This window comes from Gossypium raimondii, chromosome 13 (genome assembly GCF_025698545.1).
Source record: "Gossypium raimondii isolate GPD5lz chromosome 13, ASM2569854v1, whole genome shotgun sequence".
NCBI classification, from domain to species: domain Eukaryota; kingdom Viridiplantae; phylum Streptophyta; class Magnoliopsida; order Malvales; family Malvaceae; genus Gossypium; species Gossypium raimondii.
Window position 1 is genome coordinate 49,946,128 of NC_068577.1, and position 13,908 is coordinate 49,960,035.

The 13,908-nt window shown below is 33.6% G+C and overlaps 2 protein-coding genes across 2 annotated transcripts; one reads left to right on the forward strand and one right to left on the reverse strand.

The window, feature by feature from the left end:
- The first annotated feature begins 4,055 nt into the window (after nucleotides 1-4,055).
- On the forward strand, nucleotides 4,056-8,429 carry LOC105782826 (uncharacterized). The gene is made up of 3 exons (XM_012607835.2): nucleotides 4,056-4,455; nucleotides 4,740-6,671; nucleotides 7,759-8,429. The coding sequence occupies exons 2-3, from the start codon at nucleotides 5,079-5,081 to the stop codon at nucleotides 8,143-8,145; spliced, it is 1,980 nt and encodes a 659-aa protein (XP_012463289.1). The 5' UTR covers nucleotides 4,056-4,455; nucleotides 4,740-5,078; the 3' UTR covers nucleotides 8,146-8,429.
- Nucleotides 8,430-8,932: 503 nt separating this feature from the next.
- On the reverse strand, nucleotides 8,933-11,483 carry LOC105782827 (uncharacterized). Its single transcript, XM_052627135.1, has 4 exons — nucleotides 11,412-11,483; nucleotides 10,779-10,877; nucleotides 10,083-10,583; nucleotides 8,933-9,073 (listed from the first exon to the last, which is right to left on the reverse strand). The coding sequence occupies exons 1-4, from the start codon at nucleotides 11,481-11,483 to the stop codon at nucleotides 8,933-8,935; spliced, it is 813 nt and encodes a 270-aa protein (XP_052483095.1).
- Between the last annotated feature and the right edge of the window lie 2,425 nt (nucleotides 11,484-13,908).

Consider the following 13,908-nt stretch of genomic DNA (forward strand, 5'->3'; position numbering starts at 1 on the left):
GATTTATTCACGTAATTTTATTATTAAATTTTTTACATATGATATCCATGTCATTTTAGAGTACATAAATTATAAAAAAAAATTCAAACCCAAAACTTACTGCTTTGGGTGCTTTAAAACCCTAAAAGGTTGAAGCTTCAACTTGATCTTCTTTCATTATTCTTCCATTGTAGAGAAAGGGGAAAAGTTGAAGAAAAGAAGGCAAGCAAAAACAGTGGACGGACAATGAAGGTTTAAATAATCTTTTTTTTCACATCTCTCATAGGCCACCACCACGAAACTGAGAATTTAAGGGGGATGGCAGGGCCTGGCCCCCTTAAATTTTATAAAATTTCATTTCAGCCCCCTTTTTAAGTTGTAAAAGTTTTTATTTTGATCTTTTAATTAATGCTAAAAAATAAAATAAACTTGTGTTTGGCCCTTCAAAGTTTTTCAAAGTTTCTTTTAATTTAATTTTTTTTATAAAATTTATTATATTTTTAATTTAATTTGATAAGTAATAAAATAATTAATACTTAAATAATTACAATATTTAATATAAATTTAACATTTAACTTATTTGATTTTTTATATTAATTTTAATGATCAAGATTATATTTAATGTAAGGTCTACTCGTATGATTTTAATTTATCTCGAATTTAAAAAATACATTATTTAAATTAGTGGCCGTAACAACGCTGCCGTCGCCTCTCCTAAGCTGGAATTCAACCTCGACATCACCACAATCATTAACACCGCCACCGACAACGATTTCTTCCATAGCAACAAGCGATTCAAGCATGATGGAACTCAAAGCAACAATTACAATAACAATCATCTTGATGCTACCGGCTTGAGCTTTACGTTACCGTTTTCGCCAATGCAGCACTATTCAAATCGAGTCACACTTGATCTTGCTTCGTCATTGAGGACGTCATTTCTTCATCATCATCCACATCTGGACTTTGGGTTATTTTAACCTGTTGAATACGAATTTCCATTTGAACCAAATCAACGACGATGGGTTATTGGAGGATTTGCTGGAGGAAGCTTAGGTGATGGCCGGCAATGGCGGCGGCAGCAACAAAGAAATCCCAAAAGATGATGGAGAATAATTTTAACCTTAACCAAATTTAATTATGAAAACTCTAAAATTTTAAACCTAATCAAATCTCTCTTATTTACCCTGCTCGTAAACGGTGCAGTTTTGTAAAATTATGTTAAAAATAGTAAGAATTACTAGTCATCAACTTAACAGCATGTCAGCAAACTATTACTGTTTTAATGGTTTTGAACTAAAAAAAATAAAAATGATAACTTGAGTATTCATTTTGTAATATTTTAAAATTGGGTGACCTAATAAGAAATTTATTAATATTTAGATGATTTAACAAGAAACTTACTAATTGTCGAGTGATCATATACGTAATTTACTCTAATTTTTTTTAAATTTTATCTAAAAACTAATCTGTAAAAATTAGATTTGTTCATGGGCTAAACATCAGCCCAGGTCCGAGGCCCGCCCAAAATTTGAGAGGGTTTGGATAAAAATATTAGACCCGGAAAATGGGTTTGAAAAAAAAACTTATGCCCATTTAAAATATGGGTAGGGCTCAACATTCAAGGCCCACCTTGACCCGGCCCAACCCGTTTTAAGTTTATAATACTTTATATTATGTTATTTTATATATTATGTAATTTAGAACACATTAAAAAAATAAACTTATACTAAATATATAATATTACTCTAACGTAAACATTAAAATAATGTTAAAATGAATATATAAAAAATTTCAATAAATAAAAAATGTATACAATTATTAAATATTAAAATAAAATAAATATATATATATTTTAAATTAAAAACTAATATTGGCATGGCTAAGATAGGTTTGGGTTAGTTTTTTACAAAGATGGGCGAGTTTGGACAAAATCTTAAGTCTAAATTTCGAGTCGAGTCGGGTTAGGCTTCGACAAACATAAAATATATTAATATAATGCTTAAACTCGACCCAGATCTGATCCAACCCGACCCATGTGCACCTCTAATATGGAAGTAACTTACCATCCTACCCTCCAACAAGATTTTCACTTCATTGCCTTTTAAAACGAAGGATATTATCTCCTTCAAAATTCACTTTCCACTCAACATTTTAACAACTTTGGGTTGAATTGTATCATATAAAGCCTTTTATTAACTACTTTGGATTGAATTGTATCATTGGGTGTAATTTCAGCTACTAAAGTGAAAATAAAAAATTGAAGTACAAAAAGAAGTTGTATAATTTTGTAGCTAAATGAATAAAAAGAATGAACAAATTTATCTTTATACGTTAGACGAAAGAGTAAAATAGTCTCCTTCAAATGTTTATTTTTGGCCTTTTATATATAAGGCACAATAAAAAAAATGAGCCTTGACCTTTGTACATTTATTCAATTTGACCCTTATTCTTATATGTAAACCAAATTGGCTCTCAATTTTTCATTATTGACATGAAAGTATTTCCAGCTATATAAGTTAACTTTTTCGAACAATCTTATTATAGTTTTTAACATATCTACTATTTTGACATAATATCTAGAATTACCTATAGCCCCTTCTCAACCCATAAATAGAAGGATAATGCGCTTCAGCGCACTCAAATCTATGTCCTCCTACATTGGCAACAATGCCTATGCCAGTCGAGTTAAGACTCAATTGGAACATAAATTGACATTTTCAAACATAAATGGCCATTATTCATTTAAATCATTTAAATACTTAAAAATTCCCTTTCACTTAAGATTCTTATGGTGTTAAGCCCTTTACGCTATGATTTTGTACAATTAAAACTTGCTCCATTATACATTTAAATACTTAAAATTTATTTAACATTGATATATCTCATAATGATAAAAATTTAACCAATAGAAACTAAAATTCATCTCTTATTAACTGAACTAGTTAATATGGCTAACTAACTTGAAAGATTAAAGAGTTTTGAATAATGGTTTTAATAATTGGTTTATTTTGTCTAAATCCTCCTATTTTTAGATAGATTTTCGAGTTTAGACAGATAATTCGACCCATGAGCAGGTATAGTGGCGACTATCATTGTGAAGGAAGATTAAGGGGGTGGTTACACAATTGTCATTAGAAAGTGCCGGTGGTTTTAAGTGTTGCCGCTGCAGTTGCCACCATAGCTTCATCGCTTGCACAGCCTTTTTGAGGCTTTAATTAATTTTGTATATTATTTTTTTTTTGTGCTTTCAAGTTTGGTTAATATTGGTAGATTGCTTGAGATTTACTTTCAAAGCAATATTTGATGTCCAAAGACATTGCAACACTCACGAGTATATCATCAACATCATCATCGATCAACTCACGTAACTGTCCAAATCTTACCAATTATGAGGTCATGCAGGCAACCAACAACGAAGTCATGTGGATAATCCACGATGTGTAATTAATTTTAATCTTAATATTTTTTATAATTTTTTTAAAATTTTAAAATTCTTTTGCATTCCTAAAAAATAAAAAAATTCTTAAAACATTTTATTTCAAATTTGGAATTTTCTTATAATTCTTTTTGAATTTTAGAAAACTTTTATGTTTATTTTTAAAAATTTTGATGTGCATTTTCCATTGTTTTTGGAATTATAATTTTCTAAATTTTTAATTTTTTAGTTTTTATAAAATTTAAATTATTTATTAATATGACATATAACATAAAATAGTGCCAAGAATAAAAAATTAGGGTCAAATTACTTCAAATAAGAAAATTAGGGTCAATTTGAATAAAATGTAAAGATTAAGAGCTAAGTTTATTATTATGTCTTATATCCATATGGTCAAAATAAATACCAAAAGTCTATTTTGCTCATTTATCTAAGTATAAGAATTAATTTATTATTTTTCAATAGATAAATTAAAATGCAATCTGAAATATAGTACAAGGACTGCTACGATAATTTTACCCAAAATGACAAGTTTCTTTTAATAGAATTACTGCTGTCGATGGTAGAGCTGGTAATTCCGCACCAAAATGAGGGGCATTTAACGTTTCAAAACAGCAAGTGGAAAAAAAAGGAAAAAATGAGAGGAGAAAATAGTTAAAGTCAGTCGACCTGAAAATTTGCAGAGATGAATGAAAGAGATGGATAGATAGAAAACCAAACTGATTACATTTCTAGAGAGAGAAGATACTTCATTCAAAGAGAGAGAGGAGAGATCCGAGTCAAGTAACGAGTTGGGAGGAAGGTTGAGTCGACTCATGGTGTGGATGCGATTCACTGTTTCAAAGATTAAGATCGTGACCCGTCGGATCGGGTATCTTGAAATTGACGTTAACCGTTCGATTTAACCCCCCCCCCTCTCGCTCTTTAAAGTTCCAACTTTTAACTGTCTTTTTAAGTGAAATTGAAAGAGAAAGAAAGACCTAATCGATCGGGTCGGCTTGCTTATATTTGTTTGGATGCTGCTTCTGCTTCCTCAGGTTGGTTTTTGTGTTTCTTTTTGTTTTTTTTAATTGTGTTTATTTTGTGGTTTGTCTGCTTAGAGAATGAACGAAAATAATTGGAGAAGAAAGGAAAAACGAATGAATATTGTCGTATTGTTTTGGAAAAAAATTGAAAAAAAAAATTTTAAATAGTGAAAACGTTGATTTCATTTTTTTTAATTTAATAATTGTTTATTGTTGGAAGGAAAGCGCAAACTTTTCATTGTTTGATGTAAAATTTTACTTATCGGAGATCATTATTTTGGGGATTACATTTACAGATTTCATCTCTGTGGAAGCTTTAACTCGTCCAAATGGAAATAAGGATAGCAAAATGGAAGGATTTTGGGCAATGGCTAAGACGTTAAAGATTGCCGATGTTGTCAGTAGCTTCGATTTGATTTCGCAGTAGTTAGTTTTGAAGTTGGATAGTGAAGCTTAAAAGCCCTAAACTTGGCAGTTTTTGAAACCTTGGGGGAGAAAAAGGAATCTCTTAAAAGATATTATTTTGGGAAATTTGAGATGGAGGTGTTTTGTTAGTTTTTATGTTTTTAGTATTAGGGTTATTAAAGATGGAGGTAATCATAGCTTAGGGATAGAAACTGAAAGAGTATAGTACAATGGAGGATTTTTCCAAGTATGCCCATAGTCCTGCCCATTTAGCTGTTGCCCGACGAGACCATGCTGGGCTTAGGCGCATTATCTCGACTCTCCCTCGGCTTGCCAAGGCTGGCGAGGTTAATACTGAAGCTGAATCTCTTGAGGCTGAGCTCCAGGCTGATGCTGTCTCAGCTGTCATAGACCGTCGTGATGTCCCAGGTAGGGAAACTCCGCTGCATTTAGCAGTGCGGTTTCGAGATCCGATCTTGGCAGAGATTTTGATGGCAGCTGGAGCTGACTGGAGTCTTCAGAATGAGCATGGATGGAGTGCTTTGCAAGAAGCGGTATGCACAAGGGAAGAAGCAATTGCTATGATCATTGCACGACATTACCAGCCACTTGCCTGGGCAAAATGGTGTCGTAGGCTTCCCAGGATTGTTGCCTCAGCATCTCGTATCCGTGACTTCTACATGGAGATTACTTTTCATTTTGAAAGTTCTGTCATTCCATTTATTGGTCGCATTGCGCCATCAGACACTTACCGCATTTGGAAGCGAGGTTCAAATCTCCGTGCTGATATGACACTTGCTGGATTTGATGGGTTCCGTATTCAAAGGTCAGACCAGACATTTCTGTTTCTAGGGGAAGGCTACACTTCTGAGGATGAGAATCTTTCTCTTCCTCCAGGGTCTTTGGTTGTTCTATCTCACAAGGAAAAAGAAGTTACAAATGCTCTGGAGGGGGCTGGTCAACAACCAACAGAATCAGAAGTTGCTCATGAAGTAGCATTGATGTCTCAAACTAACATGTATAGGCCTGGTATCGATGTTACTCAGGCTGAGCTTGTTCCTCATTTGAACTGGAGGCGACAAGAGAGAAGTGAGATGGTTGGGAACTGGAAGGCTAAAGTTTATGATATGCTTCATGTGACAGTGAGTGTGAAGTCAAGAAGTGTTCCTGGTGCAATGACTGATGAAGAGCTTTTTTCTGTGGATGATGAAGAAAGGATGGCAAAAGGTGGTGATAATGATGAGTATGATGATGTATTAACAGCTGAGGAACGGATGCAGCTGGATTCGGCACTTTGTTTGGGAAATTCAGATGGTCTTTGTGATGATGATGAGCATGGTGTCATTGAGTGCAAAGAAAATGGTTCGGGAGCTTCCTATGAAGATTGTGAATCAAATGGTGTTGCTAAGGATAAGAAGGGTTGGTTTGGCTGGAATAAGAAAGGTTCAAAGAATAGTGATGATCCTGAGGATTCAAAGATTTTGAAGAAGTTCTCAAAATTGGCCCCTGAAGGTAGCAATCAGAGACATGCTGATAGCCACAAATCATCTTCAGAAATTTCAAAGGAAGATGCTGTGGATGGCAAGAAGAGTAAAGATAAAGGCAGCAAAAAGAAGAAGAAGAAGGGGGCCCCTAGTGATGCTAAACATGAGAGTGAGTACAAAAAGGGCTTAAGACCTGTTTTGTGGTTAACACCTGATTTCCCTTTAAAGACAGAGGAACTCTTGCCTTTACTTGACATATTAGCCAACAAGGTCAAGGCTATAAGAAGACTAAGAGAGCTTTTGACAACTAAACTGCCATTGGGTACATTTCCAGTCAAGGTAATTTACGATATATACTTTAAGTAATTAAAAATCCAGTTTAGTTTTTAATTGTATGCATAAAGCATTCTATTATTATTATTATTATGTCAAAACAATATTTTGCTTCTTAAAAGAAATTATTTGTGCTTTTCATGGTTGGAACAGAAAGTGATAATAAAGAATACTAAAGTTGAATTGAGGTTTCATAGTTGACTAAGAGTCCTAGTCATGTCTTAAAATGGAAAAGGAATAATAATGGTTTGATATGTCTATCTGGTTGGAAATCTTAGGAGTAGTGTGGCTGTTGCCCACCTGAATCTGTGTTGTTAGTGACTTTATTCCTTTTTTCATGATGATAGAAGCTGAGATGGTTTTTTTGCTTGGGTGGTGAAGAAATTAATGTTTACTTGTGAGGGGAACATGCACTATGATCCTCTTTATTTCTGTTGGATTTACAACATTCCTGCCACCATCGAAATGCATTAGTGCTGATGTTTGCAGACCCTAGCACAAGTTACTAGGTGAAGCTTTGGGTTTAAAATAGGGTATTAAGAGAGTCTCTTTGTGTTTTATATTTGAGGATGACTGGATGCTTGGAAGTTGGAACTATAAACTAACCTTGAATGTGAAGGTGAATAATGTTTAAGCTTTGGAAGTTTAAGTTATGTTGGACATATGACTATCTGAAGGGTAACCCGCTTTTTAAATCTATACTTAGGTTTGCCGTGTTGCTAGAATCTGCCTTGAAAATTTATGGTAAATTACATATATATGATGTGGACGTGACAAAGCATGGGGTTTTGGGTACTATTTGCATGTCTTTTTTTGTATTTCTAGTTTAGGAGGCCACCGTGTTGGATGGTAAGGCAGCAAAAATACTTCTCATTTTCTTCTTGTCAGTTTCTGTTTGTCTCACTTTCAGCACTGGCATAAGATCTTCATTTGAATGTTCAAGTACTACAGAAATTAGTGATTTTATGAGCGATAATATTAATACCATAAAACATTCCTCCACCTCTGATTCATGCTTTCTGAACATTTTTTTTATCAGCCAATTTGCTGCAAAATATCTTTATCAACATTGATCTCATTTTTCCTGTTTCAGGTTGCCATCCCGATTGTCCCAACTATTCGGGTCCTTGTCACTTTCACGAAATTTGAGGAGCTTCAACCTGTGGAGGAATTCTCAACACCTCTTTCCAGCCCAGCCCATTTCCAGGATTCCAAGTCAAAAGAGCCAGAGGGATCAACATCATGGATTTCATGGATGAGAGGGACACGTGGAGGCCAGCCAAGTGATGGCGAGAGTCATCGGTATAAGGATGAGGTTGATCCTTTCCACATACCCTCCCACTATACTTGGGTCGATGCCAATGAGAAAAAACGTCGTATAAAAGCCAAAAAAGCAAAAAGCAAGAAGCACAAAAGGCAGACAACAGCGGCCAAAGGTGGGGACGGAGGCCAGCAGGTGAATGAAGAGGTGGAAGAGTAATTTTACACGGTCCATTTTATTTCACCCCTTCAATGGCATCTGATGGAGAAAAAGGTAAGGCACCTCCCTGTACCCATTCCTGAATTGCATTTTGGGAATTTGATGTGCAGAATGATTATGAAGAGCCTTGTCTTCTTGTGTTGTTGTATTGTTATGTGATGTGGAATTGGAGAGGGGCATGATCTGCCCATTTGATTTCTTTAAATAGCTTGTTCCAAATTCTAAATTTTCTTGGACATAAAAAATCTTTGTATCTAAGTCATTGATCATCAAGTTTTCATTTACTTTTCCTTTTGTTATGTGATTTTTATTATTTTTCATGTCATTGTTAGTTCTTCACAATTCAAGTTTTCCTTTGCTTCGTTTCCCCCCAGATTTGTGGTGTAGGCAATGGCCAATGTAACGAGATTAGAGTAGAGGTGAGGAAATTTTATTTGCATAATTTATTTAATTTTAATATGATGAATAACCAAAAAGATGATCTATTATAGATAGGTCAGATTGAAATGGTTTCCCCACATTAGTGCTTGAATCTCTGCATTCTACCCAAAAAGTTGAAGTAAACCAAGATTAATTAATGTTTCAACAATGGTTGGATTCCCATCCTGGAAACTAAATTCTCTGCTTTTACTGCACTGACTCAATTTCATCAAATAACTGCATCAAGGGTAAAATGAGTTGATGGCCAATTTGCAATAGCTATTCAAGCTTGCACTAAATGTAATATGCACGTATATAAAGTATGCAATTTCATTCAAGTGATAACAGCTTCCTCGATGAAATTATTCTACTCTGAATATTCATCAATGCTAATTTGATCATCTTCCTCCGATTCATCAATGGACACACACTCTCTCTCAGCCCAGCCAGAGGTGCTTGGAAAGTCCAATGCCATATTTGAGGATCCTTCTGCTGTAATTTCTTCTTCCTGGTAAAGCATTTGGTGTTAGATTTCATTAAACTTATTACTTTCACAGAAAATAAATTGCAAATTTTAAAGTAATGGTCTTCAATATATTCACTCATTCCCAGATTTCTATTATTATCCTTTTCTAGTGACGGTTTTTTATTTTTTTCATTAATTAGAGTGTAGTTAAAGAATTAAAACAAATCAGCTTAATGGAGTAAAATGTTTTAAATAAAATAATTTAATAAATTTTTTAATAAAGTATTTAACTATCTGTGATCCATCATAGTGATTACTAGGATTTTGTATGTCAAAAGTAACAAAAGAAAAAGAAAAGAAAAGAGAATGCTACTGAATTAAAATAATAAGTGGGTAGAATACTATTTTTTTCAATAAAATTTGAAATTATGATTGTGTGAAATTTTGTATATATTTACATGTTTATTTAAGAAATAATAACAATTTGGTAGTGGCATTGTTCTCGGTTCAAGAGAACGGGAGTTCGAGCGTGTTAAAACACATTTATACATTCTGTGCAATAATAGACATAATCTTCTGGATCTCTTTCTTCTTCACAAATGTTACAGTAATTTTGTCCTGAATCTAAAACCAGGCTTAAGAGTGCAAGGATGGAGGTTGGATTTGAGTGAAGGTGGCAAAGCACATTCAACATGCAACTTGGTATCACATTCCATACAGGAACAGAGAGGATTGGAACGTAACATTTTTCTGCATTTTCCACATTTTTGCATCTCGTATTTAAAGCCCTCGGCCTCAATATTTGGTCCAAAATAATAAAATTATGAATGTGAGACGTGGATTTCAGAACCCGCTTCAAGGATTTAGCACAAGAAGCATGAAGGTGGAGATCACATTGCACACAACTATAGCAGATATCATACCAGATCTCTCTTTTGCAGACATGACAAATTTTGCTACTGTTGTCGAGAAGCGAGTGAAATGGGTGTAGTGGATGAAACTGGAGTTTCATCTCTCATGGAAACCCAAGACAACTTTCATGAAGAAAAACATCACAATCGCTGCAACTATAGGCCGGACCCTTCACATATCTTTGGCAAAAACTGCAACATTCGTCGAAGATTGCTTTGATATTGAAGAAGGATAATTGATAAGCTTTGTTAAGAAGGCATGACTTGGGTCGTCTCTCCTCCGTCTCCTTTAGCCTTTGAGTCTCAATTTTAGGCACCCGTAAAAGAGCACATTTCACATCAAGCATGAAACCGCACATAGAGCATGCGTAAGCAAACCCTGCAGTAACGTCTCTACATCCATCGCATGAGAAAACCTTTCCTCTAACTTCAGACAAGAGCTTGAGAGAATGGTGGGGGTGAAGAGGATGTAGCACCTCCCAGGGCAAATTGGTGCATGCTTTGTGTATGTAGTATTTACAACTTTTACAAGCATAGGCTTCATCTGAGATTTCCAGAAAACAAGCTTTGCAAATAGCACTTCCATTTTGTTCAGCAACCTTCTTAAAGCATAGGGGATGTTCATGATCAAAATATTCAATCTGCATTGAAAGAGTAAAAACAAGTTATTAACAAATTTTACCACCAAGTGGCATAACATAAATCATAGTCAATCTAATCATTTATTGTAATCCAAAACCCTAAGAACTGGGAAACAATTGAAGCTTGATAGCAGCCTCTATTAATAAATTTCACTTATTTTACCTCTATTAATGAATTAATAGATTGAAACCAACCTTGGATTCTGCATTTCTCTCATCTTGCTCCATTAGTTTCCCTATTGAAGTACCTTTGCCACCCACCAAGCTAGAAGCTGAACCGTGATAATCTTTACTCTGGGATATGGGAAATATTACATCAAAATTTATTCACACAAATTAAAAAGAGTTAAGGTTTTATCTACTACTTACCTCGGTGAGTGCGCATCCAATATGAGCAACAAGTCTACATTTTTTACAACAATAAACAGGATGTTGTGGTACTCTTTCTTGTTCACAAATATCACAATAATATTGGTCAGAAAAGTCTTCGACAAAGAAATCAGTAAGAATAAGTTCATATCGATGATATTCGTGTTTAGCACTAGACTCATGTATTAAACAACGAAAATGAAAACTGGAATCACATTCTAAACATCGATAGAAAAGCTTAATTTCATCAAGTGGGTTAAGATAAATCGAGATGTCGCCCTTCTTACATGGTTCGTTGATGCGGTGAGATTTTATTATTGGAAAAAGAGTAAGATGATGCTGATGCAACTCATGTTTTAGACTAGGTTTGAGATTAGTACAATGAACACAAAAGTGGAATCTGCACTTTTTACAAGAATATATCATCGTGTGATAAGAAGTACAAGCAAAGCATCTAACAGATTCAGAAGAAGCGATTATGTACAGCAGGTGGGATGGATGGAAAGGATGTTCTGTGATCACGGTGGGCATATTAATCAAACAGCTTTCATGAATGCAGAGCCTTAATGAGTCACATTGTAAACAAACATAGCAGATTCCTGACAAAAGCTTCACACACCAAAAACAAATAGGGTGATATTTGCTCACTTTACGATAGTTGAATTGGGTCAATGTATGATGATGGCAGAAATGGTTAATCTCTTTATCTATCGGAGTTGGAATAGTAGTTGAAGAAGCACAACTGAGATCAAGGTTGAAATCACAACGTTGACACCGATATAACCAGTTTCGACTAAGGCCAGAACATCCATTACAACAGCAATGCTTATCTTCGTAGATCAGTTGAAGAGGGTGTTGAGAATGAGAAGGATGTGAAATCAGAGCACACTCACGATGTAGCCAAAACTTGCAGATTTCACAAGTAAAGGCCCGATCATACATGTGCTTATTGCATTTATCACAAAGTGCCTCTTGTTCTTACTCTCAGATAATCTTATGTTGGAAAAAAAAAAAAGCTTACTTGATTCTAGTTGGGCATTACACTATTATTGAAACCTCTTTGGTAATAGGTGGTGCCATTTGTCGATAATCATTTTTTCTTCCTTAAATTTATATATCTTTTTTTAGCTCTAACAATAATGCAGGTTGTTACTGTTGGAATTTGTGTATTCTATACGAACAAGAGATAATAAAAGTCCAAAGCAAAACATGCATAAATACAAACTTTTGCTGGTTTCATTAATTACGAACTTTTTGTAGGTGTGATCAGCCACTGATGCAACACCCAATGGAATTTGGCGAATCTAGTAAGATGTCCTTTATTTGTTCTCATAATCTCTGCACACAAAACATGTGAGATATTCTTACGCTGGAAAAAAAAAGCTTACATGATTCTAGTTGGGCATTACGCTATTATTGAAACCTCTTTGGTAAGAGGTAGTGCCATTTGTCGATAATCATTTTTTCTTTCTTAAATTTATGTATCCTTTTTTAGTTCCAACAATAATGCAGGTTGTTACAGTTGGAATTTATGAATTCTGTACGAATAAGAGATAATAAAAGTCCAAAGCGAAACATGCATAAATACATAGAATAATAATCATCAACTATGACCAATTGAACGGCATTGTAGATCTTAGTGCACTTTGCTATTATTGAGATATCTTTCACAAGGGTTGCGATTGGTCAGTAAATATCACTTCAATATTTTGTGACATTCTGTGAACGTCATTAATTACAAATTTTTTTGTAGATGTCACAAATCACTAATGCAACGCCCAATAAAGTTTGGTAAAGCTGGTAGGTTGACTTTTTCTCATTTGTTCCCGTAGTCCCTACACCCAAAGCACGTGAGTTATTGTTCTGTTTGAATTAAACAATAAACAAAATTATGTGTTTCCAGTTTAGAAAACAGGGTAAATTACAAATTTAGCCACTTATTTATGGTTTAACATGGAGGGAAGGTGCAAGGTTCATACTATCAGATACAAAAGGAAAGATGGACAAATACAGATTTGAGAAATAGAGATAAAATGAGGAGGTCCGAATATATATACAACACATAAATGAGGAAAAGAATATATGCATCTATTATTATGAATACGTTTAAGTAACCTAATCACATTGCAAATATTTTGTAATTAGTTTTGAAGAAAAACATTTTATCAAAAGTAAATAGCGAAATCAAATTATTATTGATATAATGCCTAGAATTTTTTATAGTCTCTCCTCAACCCATAAATGGGAGGATAATTTGTTTCATCGCACTTGAATCCGCATCCTACCATATTAACAACAATACTCATGCAAATCGAACTAAGACTCAACTACCAACTACCATATTTAATATTTGTCTATATTGAACAAAATAAATCCTTTAATGTTGAACATAAATTTAACAATAAAAACAACTTTAAAATATGCTTGAAGTGTGTACTTTTACTATATTTGGAATTTATTCCATTACTTTTTAAGGATTTTGGTCTCCTAATTTTCAGATTTAATAATTCAGATCTAATAATTAACATCATTAAAATTCTTTTATTAAATTATTGGCTTGACATTTTGAAATAAAAATTAATTATTAGGCATGTAATAAAAATAATGACATTATATTGTACTTAAATTTAATGAAGATTTCTAATGGTGTTAGCAATTAAACTTGTACTTTTGTATTTGAAAAATAAACGTACTAAATTTTTAGAAATAAAATAGGACTAATTTCTAAATTTTATAAAATGATAAGAATTTAGAGCATATTTTAGCCTAAAACAAAAATTGATGCAATACTTAATTAAAATCGGTGCTTAAGAGGTAAACATATAATTTTATAGGCGGGATCCACATACACAAGTATAAAATTAGAATGGTTTTACATATTTTGAAACTTTTATACTATTAATATTGTAATAATCTAACTGTTGAATTTATTGTTATAATTATACTTGTCATGTAT